Below are 22,208 nucleotides of genomic sequence, written 5' to 3'. Positions count from 1 at the left end.
TCCTATTTTAGCCACAGGGATACAACATGCTGCATGAGGCCTTTCCTGCATCTGCACAGCTGACCAGTGGCCACTGCATCTAGACAGGGACCTGCTTTAGGCCTGTGTCGGACACCCTGTGAGTATTTACACTTTACACCTGTTGCAAGGCCTGCTTCAGACTCATTGGCAGAATTCCCATTGTCCTGATATTGGGAGAGCTTACTATGTTTGACAATTCTATTTTGTGTGTAGTACTGTGATGCAAGACCACATTAAAAAAAACACTGCATCCTTTCTGTGTCGCAGTCAATGGATCATATTTAATATCAAATGAGTTTAGGACCCTCTCCAACTCTATTATCTTCTCTTCAACTCTATAAACGGAGCTAAGCAGATGTATCAAAGTTCCCCCAACTCTTCCCACCCTTGGGTCAACTATTTCTTAGTTCAAGATATTGTGTATTGATAGATGCCATAAGGACCATGTCCCCTTATTGGGAAATTGGGTTACTGGTCGTGGAGAGTGAAACCCTACTAAAGCAGCAACCATAATTCCTGTCAGGTTGAAACACAAGCCAACCCCAAATTAATCTGTGCTTAACCCTCTGGTAGCCTGGCACAAAGCAGTCGGGCTTAGATTAGAGGCAATGTGTAAAGTATTTATGCACGACATCCAACAGTGATAAAGTGAAAACACAACACAAGAGTAATTCTACACCATTTTAGAAAAATAGAATAACATTGAATAAATTCTTTGAGTCCAAAATAACAAAAAATCCAATCAGTAGAACTGCAGATATGCAGTTTCAAAGTTTTACATGAAAATAATACTTAGAAGCACAAAGCGTCAACTGTGGTTTTCAGGTCACCCCGGACTGGGACAAAGTAACAAATTCAGGCCAACGGCAATGGCACACAGGCCGGATACAGGGAACAAGTTAGGTCTGCTTAACAGAGTACCTTAAATCTGGATTGAAGTGTGTTGCGGTGTCCCGCATCGAGGATGTGTAATGCAGTAGAAGCTGCGAAGTCCTGCATTGAGAATGTGATTCACTAGGCAGTTTGGATCCATTTTCTTCAAGCAAGGTATCCCACATAGAACAATAAAAGAATCCCACGTTTATGAAGGTGAGGTAGAAATCAAATTTGGGAATATAGCCAATTGCGAGAAAAAAAGAATTTAGAAAAGGCTCGAATTGGTATCAAATTATTTATCTGGGATTTTGATGTAACACAAAATCCCTGTAAAGCACTGAACACACACAGGTCCAATGTGTTGTGCAGTGGTGATTCTGAAGAACTGCGAGGTTGTGATGAGAGGTCTGCATCAGTGATGCATAGCGTAAAGGAGGTTCCGAGGACCTGGAGGTCCTGTGCTGGGGATGCTTCTCTCTGCTATGGTTCAGATGCAGGTTTGCGAGGAACTGTGGCACGCTGCGTCGGTTCTGCCCAAGAAAAGTTGGGTTGGCAGAGCAACTTCAGACCCACTTTCAAGGGTCCAGAACAGGAGGGACAGCACTTGGGAGGAAAGAATCACAGAAGGCAGAGTCCAGGTGCTGGGTTCAGTATGGTTGGAGCCATTTCTGTCCTTGAGGCTCTGATTAGGAGACCAGTCATCTAGCCCTTGGAGTTACTCTGGTGGTCATGTGTTCAAGATGCAGGTCCGGGCAACAGAGTAGCAGTTCTTCTTGCAGGGCAGCACTGCAGTCTTTCTGAGTATTCCACATGTCCAGAGGCAAACTAAAGAGTTGAGTCTGAGTCAAATATTTATATCTAGTGCCCACTTTTATGTAGGATAAGGTTCAGAGATGTTTTGAATTACCTGCCTTCCTGCCCTGGCCCAAGCTTGTCTGGGGGAACAAAAGACTGGTGTCAACCCCTTTGTCCATCTCTGGACTCTTTACATGACATAACCAATTATTGGTATATCACATAAAGAGCCAACTTCTTACACTACCCAAGACTGGCTTGTCAATCTTTGACTGTCCCTAAACCTTAAGCAGTATCCCTCTGAGGTTAGACTAAACTTAGTGATAAGGGATCCGTAGGATATCTAGTCAGCCACCTCTATAGCCAGCAGGTGACATCTGGCATGCACCTCCACAGATTGGTCCAACCAAATTGCCTCTGGGACTCTATTTTTTCTAAGGGCTACCTCATAGGCTGCAAACGAACTATCAATAGCATTTTGCATTTCCTAAATTGCGAAAATTAAGGAATCGCAATTTTGGAATTGCAAAATCCTATGCATCAAGAAATCCTAAAAGTTTTTAGGATTTCTTAATTTTCGGTATTTGCGATTCCTTAATTGCGAATCGCAATTAAGGAATGGCATTACATTGATTCCTATGGGCCTAGAGGACCATAGGAATCAATGCCTTTTTGCACTTTTTTTATTTTGCGAATCCCATTTTTTTGATGCATTGCAAGGGTGCAGAGGGGGGTCCAAAGGACCCCCCCTGCACCCCTGAAATGTATTTTAAAGTGCATCTTTCACACACACATGTCCTAAGGACATGTGTGTCTGTAACATGAAAGTTTAAAAAATGCATTTTTGTGCATTTTCATAACTTTTCGCAAATTACCACGAGGTTCAACCTCGTGGTAATTTGCACCCCCTAATTGCTAATTCGCAATTTGAAAAACAATCATGTATTGCTTTTGAGGAATCGCAAATTTGCGATTCCTTAAAAGCAATCACATTTTTGGAAATCACTAAAAATAGCGAATTTTACTAAAATGTATGATGCATCCCAAAAACTTATTTAGGAATTGCAAACGGCCAAATTTACCGATTCGCACCGTTTGCACTTCCTAAATAGGTTGATGCATGTGGCCGTAGGTCTCTAGGTATGTGGACTCCTTGATTGCCTTTGAAAACTGTGGTATTGCCACCATTATTTCTGCTGGACTCTGACAGCTGTTTAACCTTCACGTCCAGCACCTTTAGACTCAGTTCCTAAGCCAACAACATTCTTTCTTCCAAGGTTCTTTCTGCCTCAGCCTTCGCCTTTACCAAGGCTCTTTCTGCCTCAGTCTCTCTCTCTCCTCCGCTAGGGCTTTTTCAGCCTCAGCTCTTTTTTTCTGCCAGGCTGGCTAGCTGAAGCTTCAGGTCCCTCCCAGCCTGTCTATCTGTCAACTCTTAAGGGGACAGAGTGAGCCGATACACTGCTTCCAGCAGAGGATTCAGAAGGTGTAGGAAACTGGCTCTATATATACTACACCTAAATGAGGTACAGTGTGTATAGAGTCTGGGTGACCACAGAGGTAGGCAAAGATTAAAGTTAGATAGAACCTTACTCACTATTTGTTGTAGAGTGCTCCAGCAGTAAGGCAATATCAGAGGACAGTGTTAAGCATTTGATGTATACACTCAATCAGAAAATGAATTCACACACTCAAGAACTGAACTCTAGGCTAATTGTTTCTGTATAAAAATATTTACTGTTGTTTTTTTTTTAGAACCAAGCAAGCCTGGCACAGGTCAGCATTAAATGCTTTACAGTAGTACGTTGCTGTATGTAAACCAGTTTGAAAATGCAATGGGAATTGTACTTTGTTTGATTTGGAGTGGATGCAATAGGTTGCAATACTTAGCAAATACAGTACATTGAGATGAATAGGATTTTTCAGAAAATTACAAGTAAGTTACTTTTACGTTACTTTTCTAACTCAGTGCTGGATATCTAGATTCAAAGCGAAACCAAAGGGGATGATGGACGGAGCGTTTCAGCAAATCAAACACTCACCCCCAGTCAACTGATTTGGGTTTAATCCATCACCATTCTTTAGCTCACTCCACCACCCCAGTTGAGACATGGCCATAAGCAAATCAGTCTGACCCTGTGCCTCATGGGAACAGTCCAGCCCGAACTGCCAAGCTATGTCTTCCCTGGACAAGAAACAAGCATCCTAGGACAGGTTTCGGATTCATAATCCTCATCAGCCAGGCTATCTTGAATCCAGTGGCAGAGTGAGCAAGGGACCCACGTCTTGGCATACCCTGCCAACTTAGGGCAAAAAAAGCGAAACCAAAGGGGATGATGGACGGAGCATTTGAGCAAATCAAACACTCACCCCAATTCAACTGAAATGGGTTTAATCCATCACCATTCTTTAGCTCACTCCACCACCCCAGTTCAGACATGGCCATATGCAAATCAGTCTGACCCTGTGCCTCATGGGAACAGTCCAGCCCGAACTGTCAAGCCATGTCTTCCCTGGACCGGAAACAAGCATCCTGGGACAGGTTTCGGATTCATAATCCTCATCAGCCAGGTTATCATGAATCCAGTAGTAGAGTGAGCAAGAGACCCACGTCTGGGCATACCCTGCTAATTTGGGGCGAACAAAGCAATACCAAAGAGGATGATGGACGGAGCGTTTGAGCAAATCAAACACTCACCCCCAGTCAACTGATCTGGGTTTAATCCATCACCATTCTTTAGCTCACTCCACCACCCCATTTCAGACATGGCCATATGCAAATCAGTCTGACCCTGTGCCTCATGGGAACAGTCCAACCCGAACTGCCAAGCCATGTCTTCCCTGGACGGGAAAAAAGCATCCTGGGACCAGTTTCGGATTCATAATGCTCATCAGCCAGGCTATCTTGAATCATGTGGTAGAGTGAGCAAGGTACCCATGTCTGGGCATACCCTGCCAACTTAGGGCGAACAAAGCGATACCAAAGGGGATGATGAATGGAGCGTTTGAGCAAATCAAACACTCACCCCCAGTCAACTGATCTCGGTTTAATCCATCACCATTCTTTAGCTCACTCCACCACCCCAGTTAAGACATGGCCATATGCAAATCAGTCTGACCCTGTGCCTCATGGGAACAGTCCACCCCGAACTGCCATGCCATGTCTTGCCTGGACCGGAAACAAGCATCCTGGGACCGGTTTCGGATTCATAATCCTCATCAGCCAGGCTATCTTGAATCCAGTGGTAGAGTGAGCAAGGGACCCACGTCTGGGCATACCCTGCCAACTTAGGGCGAACAAAGCGATACCAAAGGGGATGATGGACGGAACGTTTGAGCAAATCAAACACTCACCCCCAGTCAACTGATCTGGGTTTAATCCACCACCATTCGTTAGCTCACTCCACCACCCCAGTTCAGACATGGCCATATGTGAATCAGTCTGACCCTGTGCCTCATGGGAACAGTCTAGCCTGAACTGCCAAGCCATGTCTTCCCTGGACCGGAAACAAGCATCCTGGGACCGGTTTCGGATTCATAATCCTCATCAGCCAGGCTATCTTGAATCCAGTGGTAGAGTGAGCAAGGGACCCACGTCTGGGCATACCCTGCCAACTTAGGGCGAACAAAGTAAATGTCATGTCCCACGCCACACATGTGCTTATTTTATAACTAAGATGTTAACGAAATACTAATAAATGTTGATGTTTCTAAACTTTGTATTGTGATTTGCCTTTGTCTTGTGGCCAGCTCCCTGTGTATATATATTAGTGACTTATAGCGCTGGTTATCTATTGTGGTGGAGAAATTTTGTTTTAAGTAGTTTGCTTTTTCCCCTGCCCTTTCTCTGCCTGAATCACTTCAGGGGCCTCTTCTGATTGAGTGGCCAAATCAGTGGGCGTGTTCCTTTTGTTAGCTGGCTACACGGCTGTTCTGTCCTTCTTCTTTTCTTATTGTTGTCAGGCTGGATCTGAATAAGCAAGGTGCAGGGTGCCTTGTAAATACTAGATTTAGGGGTGTTACAGGTAGGTAAAGGGTGGGGACCAATATGCCCTTGCCCTGGGGTGCGTACACCACCTATCGTCCCACCCTCCAGTTGGAAGGGGGAAGGAACCTGCCCCTGGTTGGTTGGGTCACCCCATCCTCAAGATGGCGGGGACTCAGAGTTGTGCTTCACCTCGCCTTCCCCACCTGAGGGGTGGAGTTGGCAGAGGTGGGCACACCTCTTTCCCTCACTTGTTTTTCCCACCAGTTCTCCCGCCCAAAGTGGGGGGTAGACCCAGTGGGGACCAGTTGATGAAAGCAGCAAGTGGTCTGGAGAGGCTCACAAAGGCGGTATGCCTTTGAAGCTTACCCTTCGTGAGCCCTGCCCTTTCTGGGGGAGGAGACTTGGCACCTCGTCCGGGATGTGCATTGTTTCAGGCCTCCGAGAGCAGCAGACTTTCGACCCAGGGGTCCAGAAACATGTCTGTCGATGGCTGCCTAAGCAGCCACTCAGTCGGGACACTAGAGGTGGGTTAGATTTCAGGGGGCATCTCTGAGATTCCCTCTGTGTTCATTTTTCATTAAATCCCACACTGGCATCAGTGTGGGTTTAATGTGCTGAGAAGTTTGATATCAAACTTCTCAGTTTTCAGTGTAGCCATTATGGTGCTGTAGAGTTCGGAATGACAAACTCCCAGCACCATATACTCTTAATGGCAGCACTGCACTTACAATGTCTAAGAATGGACTTAGACACTGTAGGGGTACAGGGATCATGCACCTGTACCCTCACCACTGGTATAGTGCACCCATCTAGGGGAGTGCCTGATCTATGCCAGGGCAGTGGGTTGTAGGCATGGTACAGAGAGCTGTGTGCCATGTCGACTCTTCACTTTGTTCTGCACCAATATACGCAGCCTGCAAAGACAGTGTGTGTGTGTCAAGGCACAGGGACTCTAAGGGTGGCACAATAAGTGTTGCAGCCCTTAGAGGTCTTCTCTGGTCACAGTGCCTTGAGTACCTGTGGTACCATATACCAGAGGCTGACCTGTGGCCAGAGATGCCAATTGGGTTTAGTTTTGGGGAAAGAACACAGACCCTGGGAACCTGATCGGCAGGGACCCAGGGCACACCAAGTAGAAGTGCATCAGTAGTCTGGCAAAAAGGTGGGGGGGGGGGTTACGGCAACAGAAACCCACTTTCCTACAGTAGGGAACCCAACCTCTGAGGGCCCTCCTCTCGCCTCTGGGGCCACTGTTAAGTAATTTCCCTACTTACCAATCTTCTCAGGGCCATCACCTTCTTGGTCTTCGGGGCGTATCCCCACCAGCGTGCTACCTCAAACTCATACAGGGCTTCCCACATGTCCTGCTTAGTGGACCTCTTCTTCACGGCCATCCTCTCTCCTTGCCTAACTCCTTCTGCTCCCTCATATTGTAGTATGATACGTAGTTTGGATCAATTTCTATTCAAGCAAGGTATCCCACATGCAACAATAAAAGAGTTCCACGTTTATGAAGGTGAGGTAGGAATCACATTTGGGAAAAAGGGCAATTGAGGGAAAAAACTGAATTTAGAAAAGGCTCGAATTGGTATCAAATTATTTATCTGGGATTTTGATGTAACACAAAATTACTATATGGCCCTGAACACATACAAGTCCTAATCTCGCTGCAGAACACCCATGTTGGAATTTGGGTTACTAGTTGTGGGTTGTAAAACCCTACTCAAGCAGCAACCATAATTCCTGTCAGGGTGAAAAACAAGAAAACCCCAAATTAACCTGTGCTTAACCCTCTGGTAGCTTAGCATAGAAGCATTCAGGCTTAACTTAGAGGCAATGTTTAAAATATTTGTGCAGCACTTCAAACAGTAATAAAGTGAAAACACAATAGAAGAAAAATCCAACACCACTTTAGAAAAATAGAGTAAAATGTAATAAATTATTTGGGGCAGAAAGTATAAAAATCCAATCAGTAGTACCATAGATATGTAATTTTAAGTTTTTAAGAGAAAACAATACTTAGAAGCACAAAGTGCCAACTGTGGTTATCTAGTTGCACTGGACTGGGAAAAAGTGACAATTTCAGGCCCGATCACAATCAAACATGGACCTGATACAGAGACCTCTGAACAGAGTACCTTATATCCAGGTTGTAGAATGTTGTAGGGTCCTATGTCAAGCATGCGTCATGCAGTGGCAGCTGTAAGGTCCTGTGTCAAAGATGCATTGTGCTTTGGCGGTTCTGAGGAGCTGTGGAACTGCAATGTGAGTTCCTGTGTTGAGGATGCGTTGCACTGCAGCAGTTCCAAGGATTTACAGGACTAGGATGTGAGGTCCTGCTTTGAGGATTCATCATTCAGAGGAGATTCAAGGAGCTTAGGGGCTGGGTTGAGAGGTCCTATGTTGCGGATACATCACACATTTGCGGTGTCCTGCGTCAGAGAAGAATTGACAGACCTAAACAACGTGGAGGTGGAATCGCACTAATTTGTAAAAAAGATTTGCAATGCACACTCACTGATACAGCCAATACTCACAGTGAATGTGGGACCTTCTCAATAAAAGTGACTCCATTGATGACCATTACCGGTCTCCTCATATACCGTCCCCCTGGAAATGCAACCTCTTTCTGTAATCAGCTTATAGAATTAGCTACTCAATTAGCGATAAAACATCACAATTTCATGATTTTAGGTGATCTGAACCTTCATTTAGAAGATAACAATGCTAAAGAAGCTCAAATATTCAGAACTGCTTTACATGCGATAGGAGTTACTTTGCTGTCAAACTCCCCCACGCATCAACAGGGACATCTTCATGACCCGGTCTTTTCTACCTGGGAGGACATTGAAATGCTCCCCCCAACACCCATCATATGGTCTGACCACCACCTGATCACTTTTAATATTCTCACTAACAAGAGTAAGCCAGCCACTAACAAACCTTTGTTTACTACACGACGAAATTGGAAAAACTACACCCCTGAACGCATGGTCAACGAATTACAGAAACACACCCCGCCCATAGGATATTCCTTACAAGATACCTGGAAGAATTATGAAACATGGCTGAGCAAGGCACTAGATACTATTGCACCGTGGACTTCCAAACCCCCTGTTAGAAGAACCAAATCTGAACCCTGGTACACGGAAAAATTAAAACTTGCGAAAACACACTGTAAAGCAACAGAACGCAAGTGGAGGAAAAACTACTCTCCTGAACTTAAGGAACTATATAAACTAGAGTTAAAATCTTATCAGAAAATGGTTAGAGAGGAGAAAAGTTCCTTTTTCCAGACAAGAATAGAAGAGGCAACGAACCCCACGAAAGAACTTTTTAGCATTTATAAGGAACTTACAAACACCACCACCTTAGATATGCAGGACACATATTCTGATGATATATGCGACCAGATAGCTGACTTCTTTGTCCATAAAGTCGAGAAAATACATGCCACTTTTTCAAAACCTGTCATAGAAGGAAAAGAACCATTCCTTACCCAAAAAACTATTCTCACACACTTTATCACTCCTGACAAAGAAAATTTGGTCAGCATTATCAATAGTATCCACTCAGGCTCCCCTAATGATGTGTGCCCTTTAGTTAAAATTAAAGACATTATGAACAACGGTCTCATTGATCAAATTAGACACCTGATCACTATGTCCTTCCAAGAATGCTATGTCCCAGAGGCATGGAAGTCAGCACAAGTTATCCCTCTCAAAAAAAAAACTAACATTCCGGTTACTCAATATCAAAATCTTAGACCGATCTCCCTCTTGCCACAATGCGCTAAGATTATAGAAAAAATAGTCAATAAACAACTGATGACTTTTCTAGAAGAAGCAAACATACTTCATCCGACACAATCAGGTTTTAGACCTGGATACTCCACGGAGTCCGCGGTTCTTTACTCCACGGAGTGCATTCGCAAGATGGTAGATGAGGGGGAGACAGCTGCACTTGTCATGCTTGACTTAAGTGCAGCTTTCGACACTGTGCTTCATGACACTCTGATATCCCGACTATCAGACATTGGAGTAAGGGATCATGCCCTTGCCTGGCTCAAATCTTTTCTCTTTAAAAGATCATTCCAAATACATTGCCCACCCTTCAAGTCATCATCTCGCGACATCAGCTATGGGGTCCCTCAGGGCTCTAGTTTGAGCCCTACCTTATTCAACATCTATATGGAACCCCTAGCTCGAGTCGTAGAGAATTTTGGGGTGGGCATTGTCAGCTATGCTGACGACACCCAGCTCATGTTCAAGCTCACTCCAGACAGCGAAACATTTTCCATCAATTTTTCTAGCTGCATGGCGGCGGTCGCCACCTGGATGGATAATAACTGCCTCCGTTTAAATGGTGACAAAACGGAGGTGCTAGTGGTAGGGAATAAAACCTCAATATGGTCCCAGGCTTGGTGGCCTACTACACTGGGCGTATGCCCCCACCCAGTCGAAAAGGTCAAAAACCTAGGAATAATGATTGATTCAGATCTGTCGGGAAGATCACAAGTTAATAAAACAATCAGCAAATGTATGGGCACGTTAAAAATCTTGCGTAAAACTATGGATCTTATTCCCATGGAAGCAAGGAAAACGTTAGTGCATGCATTAATAACGCCCCACCTTGACTACGGAAACGTTCTCCTTTTGGGTGTGAACCAAAAACAACTGCACCAGCTCCAATGCATTCAAAATGCGGCTGCCCGCATGGTATTGGGTCTACCAAAAAGAACATCCGCTACAGCAATCTTGTCCAAGCTACACTGGCTGCCAGTCAGAGAAAGAATTAGATTTAAGAGTCTTTGCTATGCTCATAAAATTGCACACAACAAAGGACCTACCTATTTGAGAAATCTTCTAACTATCCATCGCCCTACCAGAAACCTCAGATCCTTGGGTATGTCACAATTCAAACTTCCCCGGATCAATAGAGCAAAACTGGGTGGCCGCTCCTTTCGTTTCCTTGGAGCAAAACATTGGAATGCCCTCCCAGTCCATCTGAGAATGGAACCATCAGAAATCCTATTTAGAGCTAAACTAAAAACTCATCTCTTTCCCCATTAACATTTGTCTGTTTCTCTGTCTCGGTGAGCTGTAAGGAGTTTTTGTCAGCAATTAGCGCGGGGATACACAGTTGTGCAGCCATGCGCTTTATAAAATGTTTTATTATTATTATTATTATTATTATTTCACTGTGTCAGTTCAGAGGATGGGCTGAGTGGTGATTCATAGCGCTGTGTCGGTTCTGCCCAATGAAACACAGCTGGGCTTGCACAGCAACTTCACGCCCACTGTAAAGGGTCCATGACTCACAACAGGCAGAGTCCAGGTGCTGGGTTCAGGATGTTTGGAGCCTTTTCTGTCCCTGAGCCTTTGACTAGGAGTCCAGCCAAGTAGGTCTTGAAGTCGCTCTGGTGGTCCTGGTTTCACAATGCATGTTCAGTCCTTCTCACTCAGGCAGCGTTGTAGCAGTTCTACCTGCAGAACAGCACAGCAGTCCTCCCGAGACTTGCACAGGTCCAGTGGTGTACTGAAGTCTTGAGTCTGAGGGTCAAATATTCATACCTTGTGATTAATTTGAAGTAGGAGAAAGTTCTGGAGGTTTTCACCCCTAAAGGTGGTTGGAATTTCCTGCCTGCCTGCTCTGGCCCAAGCTTGTCTGGAGGCTCAAAATACCAGTTTCAAACCCTCGGTGCATGCTGAAGCAGAGGCTTTGTGATGTGCAAGTGCAGTGGTTGGCAGCTTCTCCCCCTCATCAAGTCCGAGATCGCCCATCATACCAACAACTATTCGCCTTTTGCCTCACTGTCTGGGAGCAATACACAAAGATCAACTGACTGCTTCACCTACTCATATGACCCAGGATGCAGGCTGCAGGTACCAAATGGTTGGGACACGAAAAAGGCCAACTTTCCAAAAGAGGTGTTTTCAGAAGTGTGACATAATCCAACTTTACTATTAAAGAGTGTTTTAAATCACAATTCTTTAGACACCAAACTCAATATTCTATCTTTTCCCGATTGAAATGTATCACTTACTAATTGTAATAAGGTTACCCAATGGTATCCTATGGGAGAGGTAGGCCTAGCAGAGTAAACATGATTGAAAGAGCTTTTCACTTCCAGGAAATGTAAATGTCAAAAGTACATGTCCAACTCTTTTAAAAACATTGCAACCTGCCCTATGGCCTGCTTAGGGCTTACCCTAGTGGTGTTTTCTATGTATTAAAAAGGAAGGTTTATGTTGTGCCAAGTGGAAAGGCAGTTTTAAACTGCACAAGCAGGCTGCAATTGTAGGACAGAGACATATTTAATGGGCAAATTAATTTGGTGGCACAATAAGTGCTGCAGCCCACTACTAGCATCTAATTTACAGGCCCTGGGTACATGTAGTACCACTTCAGGAGGGGCTTACAAGTAAATTATTTATGCCAGTTGGGTGTAAGGCAGTTTCACCATGTTTAAGGGAGAGAGCACAAGCACTTTAGCACTGGTTATGAGTGGTAAATTGCACTGAGTTGTAAAAGCCAACAAAAACAGGTACAGAAAAAAAAGCGAACCTTTGGAAAAAGATCCTGCAGTAAGGGCCAACTTCAACACCCATCCTAAAGCTTAAACTGATGCACAAGTTACTACTAGTGTAACAATATATCTGTAAGAGACATTAGTTAGTGATAGATTCCTTACCTTAGAATATCCCCAGGCGTCAGACTGGATTTGGAAAAATTTGCTAGCAGTACTCCAGCTCGTCAGTAGGTGGCATTGTGCGGCTCCGTGTCCGTCAGTGGCGTTGTATGCGCCAGGATGATGTCACGGAGACTACGTCAGTTCTTTCTTTTTCCGCGCCAGCAAGCACAGCTCCGGATAGAGCACGTACCTTAGTCACTTTTTGACTACTCTTTTGAGACTTTTGTCTCCCCCTTCTTTCTCCTGGTGCACGTAGGGATGCCTGGTTTTAAGTCCTGTGGTGTCTGCCGTCGTAATATGTCAGTGGAGGACCCCCATGATGTTTGCCTCTACTGTCTGGAGACTAACCACGACTCCCGGGACTGTTGAGCTATGGCCCCGAAGGCCTTGAGGAAGCGGCGCAGGAAACTGCTGGAGGCCTGGCACTCGTCCAGGTGCTGCTCTGGGTCCAGGGATCGCTCCCGGGACCGCTTGCGGGGCAGCAGTCGCCGTTCCTCGGGCTCCAAGTCTTCGCCCTCGGATTCCGGTTAGCGACTACATAAAAAGAAGTCGAAGAAGCATGTTTGCTCTCCGACGTCCCCCAGTCGGTCCTCGGATGCGGACGAGGGGGCCAGGGGTTCTGCAGCACCTTCCTCTCCAACTATTCTGAGCTGAATCCCAAATGGTCCCTTCTAGAGCGTCAGCCTCCATCAGTGCCTGGACATCATCTTTGCTTTTTATTGAGAAAAAGAATAATTCTAGGTAGTCTATATATTCTCACAAAATATGCAAATACCAATTTGTCTTGGGCTTATGCTCTTACATTTTGAAATATATAGCGTTAACAATCAGTCAAAAAATAAATTATACAAATTGCTTTGTGTTTTTTAATAGTTAAAAGATTGCAAATCAAACATTTTTCATATCAGTAGACTGTCAAATGTAACAGTGCTAGACAACAATACTTGTTTGATGATAATAACAGTCACGTTGGATAATGTATAATCTTGATGTTTCATAAATTGCCTAAAATAAAAAAAAACACAAAGTGTCTTTGGTTCTCTGTAAATGAGGACCTTAAGCTTCAAACTCAGAAAATATTATCCCTCCATACCTTGTGGTCCCCTGTCAGGCAGTCAATCTCAACCTCAGAGCACGCGACTCCATAGGAAAAGTAGTTGTACGGCGTTCCTGTCTTAGTTCCAAGGTTGTATCCATATGTAGACAACCTTAACAACAGAATTGGAAAGAAAGAAAATGTGTCCGTCATAATGTATCCATTTGTCAAAAGATTAAAAAAGAAGCTGCTATGAATGCAAGCCTAGAAATGTTTTTAGGACACAACTACAAAAGATTCCTGGTCGTAGCAGTTTTGAGTAATAAACAATGTAACTTCTAAATAGAGCAGCAGAAGAATTAAATATCAGGAGACTCAGTAAGATATTTACAATAAGATAGTCCTACATTTTTATGTGCAGAGTCTCAGTCACAAGTGCGAAGACTCCACGGTTGTAAAGACACTACCAACAACTAGCGATAATTATCGCTATGTTGGCTTAGCGGCAATAATTTTATCGCCACGTTGCGCCGATTTTTATCGCTTAGGAGCCTTGCTATTATCAAGGTTTATCTCCTAAGAGATAAAAATTGGCCGAAATGCATGAATATCGCTGTAAAGTCAGCGATATTCATGCATTACCGAGCTGATGCTCTTAGCCATGTTATCCACCTCCCATTGGATAACATGGCTAAGAACTGCTCAGGGCAGGTGTTTGCTTTTGGAGATATTCACACTTAGCGCGAATATCTCCAAAAGTTGGTAATAGGAGATAGCGATGTTAGCGACTGTTTCCAGTCGCTAACATCTTGGCACGCCGACTTTGCATGTCATTAGTGATAAATATCTCTGACATGCAAAGCGGGGCCCAAGATGGTCGATATCTCCTACTAGCTGTCGCTAACTGGTGTTAGCGACAGCTAGGTAATAGGGAGATAATTTTATCTCTGCTTTCTTGGCTTTTAAAGCCAAAAAAGTGGAGATAAATCCCTTGATAATATGCCCCACTATTCGTAAAATACATTTGTGAACAGGAAAAAAACTGAAACCTGCATAAAACTGTACGTTTACCATTGTGAATCAGGCCCATTATTTTTTAACACCATGCATTTACAAGACGCAGTGAAGTAAATGCTCTCAATGTTTTCCTTTTGGTCGTTTTTTCTGAGTTCAGTGTGTAACATGGTGAAAGGTGATGGAGAATGCAGGAAACACCTGCAGTTACAAAAAAACGTTCAGAGAAGGCCTGCTCATTATAGAACCACCATATGTTGAGGTGCTAAGGGTGAGCCCTCCCGTAGTTTCGCTGCATATCAATGAAGAATACAAAAAGGTGATGGGAGGAATGCTTGAGTTAGTCTTAGCCACTGGTATTACTTAAGCCGCAGCCCTGCCCAAGGTTTTTTTGGCCACCATGCCACATCAGATTAGATTAGACCCAGCCGTATGCGAGTCACTTTGGTCCTGCTCGAATATGAACAGCCCAGCTCGAAAGGCTCACAAGGTCTTCTCTGAACATGACACAAACAACCCAAGACGGGCTCCGGCCTAACTGGGCCTCTTCAGCCAAGAGTAGCTTGGATCCAGTGGCATAGTGAGAGCAGGACCCATGTCTGGGCACATCTGACGCACTTAGGGGATCACACTAAAAAAAACAGAAAAGAGTGCTGGATGGAACGCTTGAAATAGTCTCAGCCACTGGCAACTCGGGGGTGCATCACAGTCCATTATTATGTTGCCCACCACACTAATTAAGATTAGATCCAATCATATGCAAATCTGCCTTGTTCCTGCTCCAATATGATCAGTCTAGCCCGTAGTACCAAGCTAGACCTTCTTTAAACCTGAACACAAGCAGCCCAAAACCAGTTTCGCCCTCTCTGTATTTTTCAGTGCAGCACCCTAAATGTTGTTATGCCCAGTCATGGGTCCCGTGCTCACTGTGTCACTGAAACCAAGCTACACCCAACTGATGAGCCTGAATCAGGGCAAAAGCAGTCTTGGTTTGCTTCAGTTCTAGCTCAGAGAAGACCTGGCCTGGCAGTTTGGACTGGACTGCTCCTACTGCAAGCAAGGTAAACAAATATTTGTATATACTGGGTCCAAACTGAGGAAGCATTATGTGCAAAATAACAACGGATTGGGATGCAGTCAAAACAATTTCCAATGGCTGCGATTATTACATTCTACCCATCACTTGTCTGTATACATCAGTGCAGCATATTACCACAGTGTGAAGCATTATACTAATGGTGCCCAGGACAGTACCCAGATGTGTAAATTGTTACTTATGCAGCTCCACAGCAACACTCGCTGCACAGTCAACGGTAGCGTATGCAGCTACACAGCAACGCTCCCTGCACAGTCAACTGTAGCGTATGCAGCTGCACAGCAACGCTCCCTGCACAGTCAATTGTAGAGTATGCAGCTGCACAGCAACGCTCCCTGCACAGTCACCTGTAGCGTATGCAGCTGCACAGCAACGTCCCTGCACAGTCAACTGTAGCGTATGCAGTTGCACAGCAACGCTCCCTGCACAGTCAACTGTAGCGTATGCAGCTGCACAGCAATGCTCCCTGCACAGTCAACTGTAGCGTATGCAGCTGCACAGCAATGTTCCCTGCACAGTCAACTGTAGCATATGCAGCTGCACAGCAATACTCCCTGCACAGTCAACTGTAGCGTATGCATCTGCACAGCAACGCTTCCTGCACTGTCAACTGTAGTGTATGCAGTTGCACGGCAACGCTCCCTGCACAGTCTTAGACAGTGGGGGCTTGAACCTCACTCTGTGCGGGTGGGTATGAGGCAGTTGAACATGCCTGACTCCATCTGCCATGGTAAGGACAGCACATGGTAGGTAGATTGCAGCGGTTCCCTGACTGTGTGAGACCTTACCTCTCCCACTGCGATGTCTGATTCTGTGTCAAGCAACTCGTCCCTGCTGTGGAAGTGATCCAAGGTCAAATGGGTGAGTGCAGTCAATGAATGTACCGCTACGGACAGTAAACCAACAATCTATTTATATCTCCCTGCTCCCTCCAAGTAAAACGAAAACCACCTCCTGGATGTTTCCCTTCCTCTGCTTTTTTTTCAAAGCTTCTTGAGCTTGACATACACAACCACTTCTACTTTCACCTTGATATTGTGTTGTATCTCTGTTACCTTCTGATTTTGTTTCACTCTACAGAAACTGCACAATGAAGTGATTGCATGGTGCACACACTTTGAAAACTCTTGACGAGGCTGGCAGTTGTATCCCTGAAATAAGAGTAGTTACTTAGAAGATGGGAAGGCTGCTCAAAAAGGTTACAGATATATAGGTAAAACTCTTCCATACCTGGAAAATTTAAGAATCAACACAGAGATCAACCCTTTCTTAACCCCTCCCATGCTGGTGACGAACCCCAGCCGTCACACCCCGCGGTGGGCGTGTGCTGATGCCGGCTGGGGTTTGTCACGGCCCGCCCTGTTCGTTTGTTTACCGCACAGCGGAAAAATCGCGGCCGCAGCGAAGGGGTTAAGGGCTCCACACCTACAATGTACTTCTTTTTTCGGTATGTGTTTGATTTTACAACTCAATATATGAGATTTATTTTGAAATCATGAACGCCTTTAGTCCTGCACACGATTGTCTTCACTGCCATCATCATAAAGTCTCTAAATAGAGATTAACTAATTGATCAGCTATGATTTGTTTTCATGAGTCCATGCTGGTAAAATCAATCAATCAATCAAACAATCAATCAATGTACTTGTAAAGCGCGCTACTTACCCGTGAGGGTCTCAAGGTGGTGAAGGGAGGGGGGAGTGTGCTGCTACAGCTTGAAGAGCCAGGTCTAGAGGAGCCTTCTGAAGGTGAGTAGGTCTTGGGTCTGCCGTATTTGGGTGGGGAGGGTGTTCCAGGTCTTGGCGGTGAGGTAGGAGAAGGATCTGCCGCCGGAGGTCGTTCGCTGGATGCGGGGGACAGCGGCGAGGGCGAGGCTGGCGGAGCGGCACTGGTGGGTGGGGGTGTGGAAGCTGAGTCTGCTGTTCAGGTAGGCTGGTCCTGTGTTGTGAAGTGCTTTGTGTGCGTGGGTGAGGAGCTTGAAGGTGATCCTCTTGTTGACGGGGAGCCAGTGTAGGTTTCTCAGGTGGGGGATGATGTGGCTGCGGCGGGGGATGTTGACGATCAGTCAAGCGGAGGCTTTTTGGATGCGTTGTAGTCGTCGTAGGTGTTTGGCTGGGATCCTACGTAGAGTGTGTTGCCATAGTCCAGTCTGCTGCTGACGAGGACCTGTGTCACCGTTCTTCTTGTTTCGGTTGGGATCCACTTGTAGATCCTGCGGAGCATGCGGAGGGTGTTGTAGCAGGAGGAGGAGACGGCGTTGACCTGCTTAGCCATGGAGAGTGAGGAGTCATGAATGAATCCTAGGTTGTGTGCATGGTCGGTGGGTGTTGGTGCTGTTCCCAGTGTGGTCGGCCACCAGGAGTCATCCCAGTTTGAGGGGGTGGGTCTGAGGATGAGAACCTCCGAGTTCAGCTTCAGACTGCTGCTCCTCATCCAGTCGGTGACAGGCTTCATTCCTCGTGGAGGTTGGATTTGGCCGTGTGTGGGTCCTTGGTGAGGGAGAGGATGAGCTGGGTGTCGTCGGCATAGGAGATGATGTTGAGGTCGTGATGGCGGGCCACTAGTGCGAGGGGGGCCATGTAGACGTTGAACAGCATCGGACTGAGGGATGAGCCCTGAGGGACGCCGCAGATTATGTCGGTGGCTTCGGATCGGAAGGGTGGGAGGCGTATGCTCTGGGTTCTGCCGGTGAGGAAGGACGAGGTCCAGTCAAGGGCCTTCTTTTGGATTCCGGCTTCTAGGAGGCGTGTCTTTAGAGTGCGATGGCAGACCATGTCGAAGGCGGCTGACAGGTCCAGGAGGATGAGGGCTGATGTCTCGCCGTTGTCTAGTTGGCGCCTGATGTCGTCTGTGGCGGCAATGAGGGCTGTCTCGGTGCTGTGGTTTCGGCTGGGACGGGTCCAGGATGTTGTTGTCTTCCAAGTGGCGGGTCAGTTGCATGTTGAAGATTCTCTCGATGACTTTGGCCAGGAATGGGAGCAGGGAGATGGACCGGAAGTTCTTGAGTTCCTTGGGGTCTGCTTTGGGCTTCTTGAGGAGGGCGTTGATTTCGGCGTGTTTCCAGCTTTCCGGGAATGTCGCTGTTTTGAAGGAGCTGTTGATGATCTTTCGTAGTTTGGGTGCGATGGCTACGTCTGCTTTGTTGAATACGTGGTGTGGGCACGGGTCACACGGAGATCCTGAGTGGATGGTGTTCATGACCTTGCGTGTCTCGTCGTCGTTGAAGTTGGACGAGGAGGTCAGGCGGTTGGCGCTGGTGGCGTTCACAGAGGAGGTGGAGTCTGGCGTAGTCTGGGCGGTCATGGTGTTGAAGCTGTCGTGGATGTCAGCGATCTTGCAGTGGAAGAAGATGGCCAGTGACTCGCAGAGTTCTTGTGAGGGCAGGATGTCGTTGCCATTGGCACTGGGGTTGGAGAGTTCCTTTATGATGCTGAAGACCTCTTCGCTGTCGTGTGCGTTGTTATACAAGTGGTCTTTGAAGGAGGATCTCTTGGCTAATCTGATGAGGTGGTGATGTCTGCGTGTATCGTCGTTGTGGGCTGCGTGGTTGTCTGGTGTGCGTTCGTGGAGCCTTGTCTTCTCCAGTTTTCGGCATGCGCGTATGGAGGCCTGGAGGTCGTTGGTGAACCATGTGGCTCTCTTGCTGGTGTGGCTGTTAGAGGGTTTCTTGAGCGGGGCGAGGGTGTAGGCGCAGTTGTCGATCCACTGTCTGAGGTTGAGGGCTGCGGCGTCAGAGTTGTTGGGGTCGGTGGGTGGGTTCTAGGCGAGGTAGGTGAGTAGCTGGTCTTCGGTGACTTTGCTCCAGCAGCGGCGAGGCAGCTGTTGGGTGCGATGGCGCGTGGTTGGTTTCTTGAATGTGAAGTGGATGCAGTGGTGGTTGGTCCAGTGGAGTTCGTTGGTGTGATTGAAGGCGACGTGGGAGCCTGTGGAGAAGATAGGGTCAAGCATGTGGCCGGCGGCGTGGGTGTGGTGATGAGTTGTCTGAGGCCGAGGTTGGCGAGGTTGGCGATCAGGGTGGCGGAGTTGGCGTTGTTGTTGTTCTCGAGGTGGAAGTTCAGGTCCCCGAGGAGGATGTAGTCCGTGGAGGCGAGTGCGTGGGTGCTGGCGAGGTTGGCGATGGAGTCGCTGAACTGTGCCCGGGGTCCAGGTGGTCTGTAGATGAGTGTTCCTCTGAGGGTGGTGTTGGGGTCGGTGTGTAGCCGGTAGTGCAGGTGTTCGGCGGTGTTGAGGGTGTCGTCTGCGTGGGTGGCGACTTTGAGGGTTGACTTGTGGATTATGGCTATTCCTCCTCCGATTCCGTTGGCGGGTGATCTTGTACCTGTGCGGGATGGCTATGGCGATGTCTGGCGCCGAAGAGTCGTTCCACCAGGTCTCGGTCAGGAAGGCCATGTCTGGGGCAGAGGTGTTGAGCAGATCCCAGAGCTTGACGGCATGTTTGCGTGCGGAGCAGATGTTGAGGAGTATGCAGCGGAGGTGGTTGGGTCCAGTCCTTGGAGGTTTGGTGTTTCTGTCGCAGGTGAAGTTGCAGGTGTAGCAGGAGAAGGGTCCATGGGTCAATTTCAGGGGGTCTGGAAGCAGTTGTGGTTTCGGCCGGCGTTTAGTATGTGGAGGCTGCTGGCGTCGTAGTGGAGTCTGGTGTTGTGGCGTTCGTAGGGTCCAGGGGTTCTAGCGCTGGGCGCGGTCCAGGCACGGATGGGCGCAGATTGGCTTGTCTTAGGCGTGCCTTTGGCGCCAGCATCGCGCCCGCTGCATGCGTCCGCTGCGCAGCCGCTACTCGGCCTGCATTTGAGGAAGCCTGGGAGGGAGGAACAGCTGGGAGGCGGGAGCGGAGAGGCCAATGGGTGTGCGGGGGCGGGGCCGCAGGGAGGCAGCGGCGGTAAAAGCCAGGTAGGGAGCGGTGGGGGACAGGGGGAAGACGGCGGTTGAACGGGTCTCAAGCAGTGGATAAGCAGCAGGTGGCGTGTGGTGGTATTGGGGCGACCTGCCTGGAAGCAGGGTCAACGGTTGCTCCTGATCACCGTCACTCGGCCACTTTTTGAGGATGCCTGGAAAGGAGGAGCAGCTGGGAGGCGGGAGCGGGGAGGTCAATGTGTGTGCTGGGGGCGGGGCCGCCAGAAGGCAGCTGCGGGAAGGCCGGGTAGGAAGCGGTGGGGGGCGGAGGGAAGATGGCGGCCGAACGGGTCGCAAGCAGTGGAAAAAGCAGCAGGTGGTGAGTTGCGTTGTGGGGGCGACCTGCCTTCAAGCAGGGTCAAAGGTCGCGCCTGATCACAGGTACTCGGCACTTTTAGAGGATGCCTGGGAGGGAGGAGCAGCTGGGAGGCGGGAGCGGGGAGGCCAATGGGTGTGCTGGGGGCGGGGCCACAGGGAGGCTGCGGCGGGAAGCCTGGGTAGGGCGAGGTGGGGGTCGGGGGAAGACGGCGGCCGAACGGGTCGCAAGCAGTGGAAAAGCAGCAGGTGGTGAGTGGCGGTGCGGGGGCGACCTGCCTGCAAGCAGGGTCAAAGGGTCAAAATAACGATTTAATACTTGCACAAGTAATAGGGCGAACGCAGCCATTCTTGGATGTAGTGTGTCTGTGTTATTGATAAAAGAGAGTGAAACCAGTAATGACTGCTGCCAATAACACTTGGTGAGGCGGGGGATAATAATAAAAAAAATAGAAGAACTTACCGGCCTCTGCTGCTGCCGGACGCCGCCTTGGAGCTCCTCTGGTCCTGCTGCCTCAATGCTTCTCTTCTCCTGTCCCCACTCAATAATGACGCTGCTCTCACATGAGAGCAATGCAGTCATTGGTCTGAGCGGGCTGAAATGTGGCTCAGTTAGGGCCTGGGAGCCTGCGCTGTTCTCCACCCAGAGAAATGCTAAGTGTGCACGTCTGTTTGGCCGGCCTAAAACAGTCGGCCAAACAGACATGCGCACTAAAAGTGTACTTACCACACCTCCTCGCTAGCTGATGACACTGAGATAGAGCCGATGGCCCAGCTCCCACACTCGACTCTGTGGGCTGGGCAGAAAGTTAAAAATAAAATGATAATAACATCGTTTTTTAATAATTTTATTGTATTGTGGCAGTGGGGCGACGGAGGAGCCGCTCCAGAGTGAAAGAATGCTTCATTTGAGCTGGTGGTTGCCCAGGCGGGCCCACTGGCACTCATTTTTGGGGTCTGGAACTTACCTTTCGTCATCAGACATTGAACAAGAGTAAGAGAGGGAAAAACAAACAGAGGGAATAACACCCAGAAGAAAAATGGAGGAAGAAAAAGATGCATAACCCATCACAAAGGAAGAAAGCAGGGACATGCAAGAGAGAGCTAAAGAGGCAGGTTGTGTCTAGTACTGGATTAAAGAGTGATGAAGTGGATTCAAGACTACCCAATCAATTCGCCTATATTTAATAGCACTGACTGCATGCTTCTGAGTAGAGTTTTGGGCATTGGCACTCATTTACAAGTTAAGAACTGGAGTGAAAGAATATACGAGAAACAGATAAGAAAAAAGAAAGGATCTGAACCTCAGGTTATGAGCGGGATCAAGGCCTGGGAGTGGCGAGGATATGAGAAGGAAAGCTGGGTTTGAGAGCAGGCAGGGAGTGTGTGTCAGTGGAAGGTTTTAGTACCTAGGTCATCACACACTCTGCTGATCAGAAGGCAGAAGCCAGTGATCTAGAGCCCCTATTGAAAATATGTCATAGCA

General features: G+C 47.5%; 1 protein-coding gene across 1 annotated transcript in view; it reads right to left on the bottom strand.

The window, feature by feature from the left end:
* The window catches only part of LOC144762933 (xanthine dehydrogenase/oxidase-like), a 1,098,251-nt gene that overhangs the window by 190,609 nt on the left and 885,434 nt on the right, over positions 1–22,208 (bottom strand). Inside the window, exon 31 of the mRNA XM_078648234.1 lies at positions 13,465–13,579. Within this exon, the coding sequence (XP_078504360.1) occupies positions 13,465–13,579 (115 nt within the window). The remainder of the gene's footprint in view (positions 1–13,464; positions 13,580–22,208) is intronic.

Source organism: Lissotriton helveticus, chromosome 6 (genome assembly GCF_964261635.1).
Source record: "Lissotriton helveticus chromosome 6, aLisHel1.1, whole genome shotgun sequence".
NCBI lineage: Eukaryota > Metazoa > Chordata > Amphibia > Caudata > Salamandridae > Lissotriton > Lissotriton helveticus.
The sequence above is the reverse complement of the archived record's forward strand: the minus strand, read 5'-3'. Positions and strand labels throughout refer to the sequence as shown.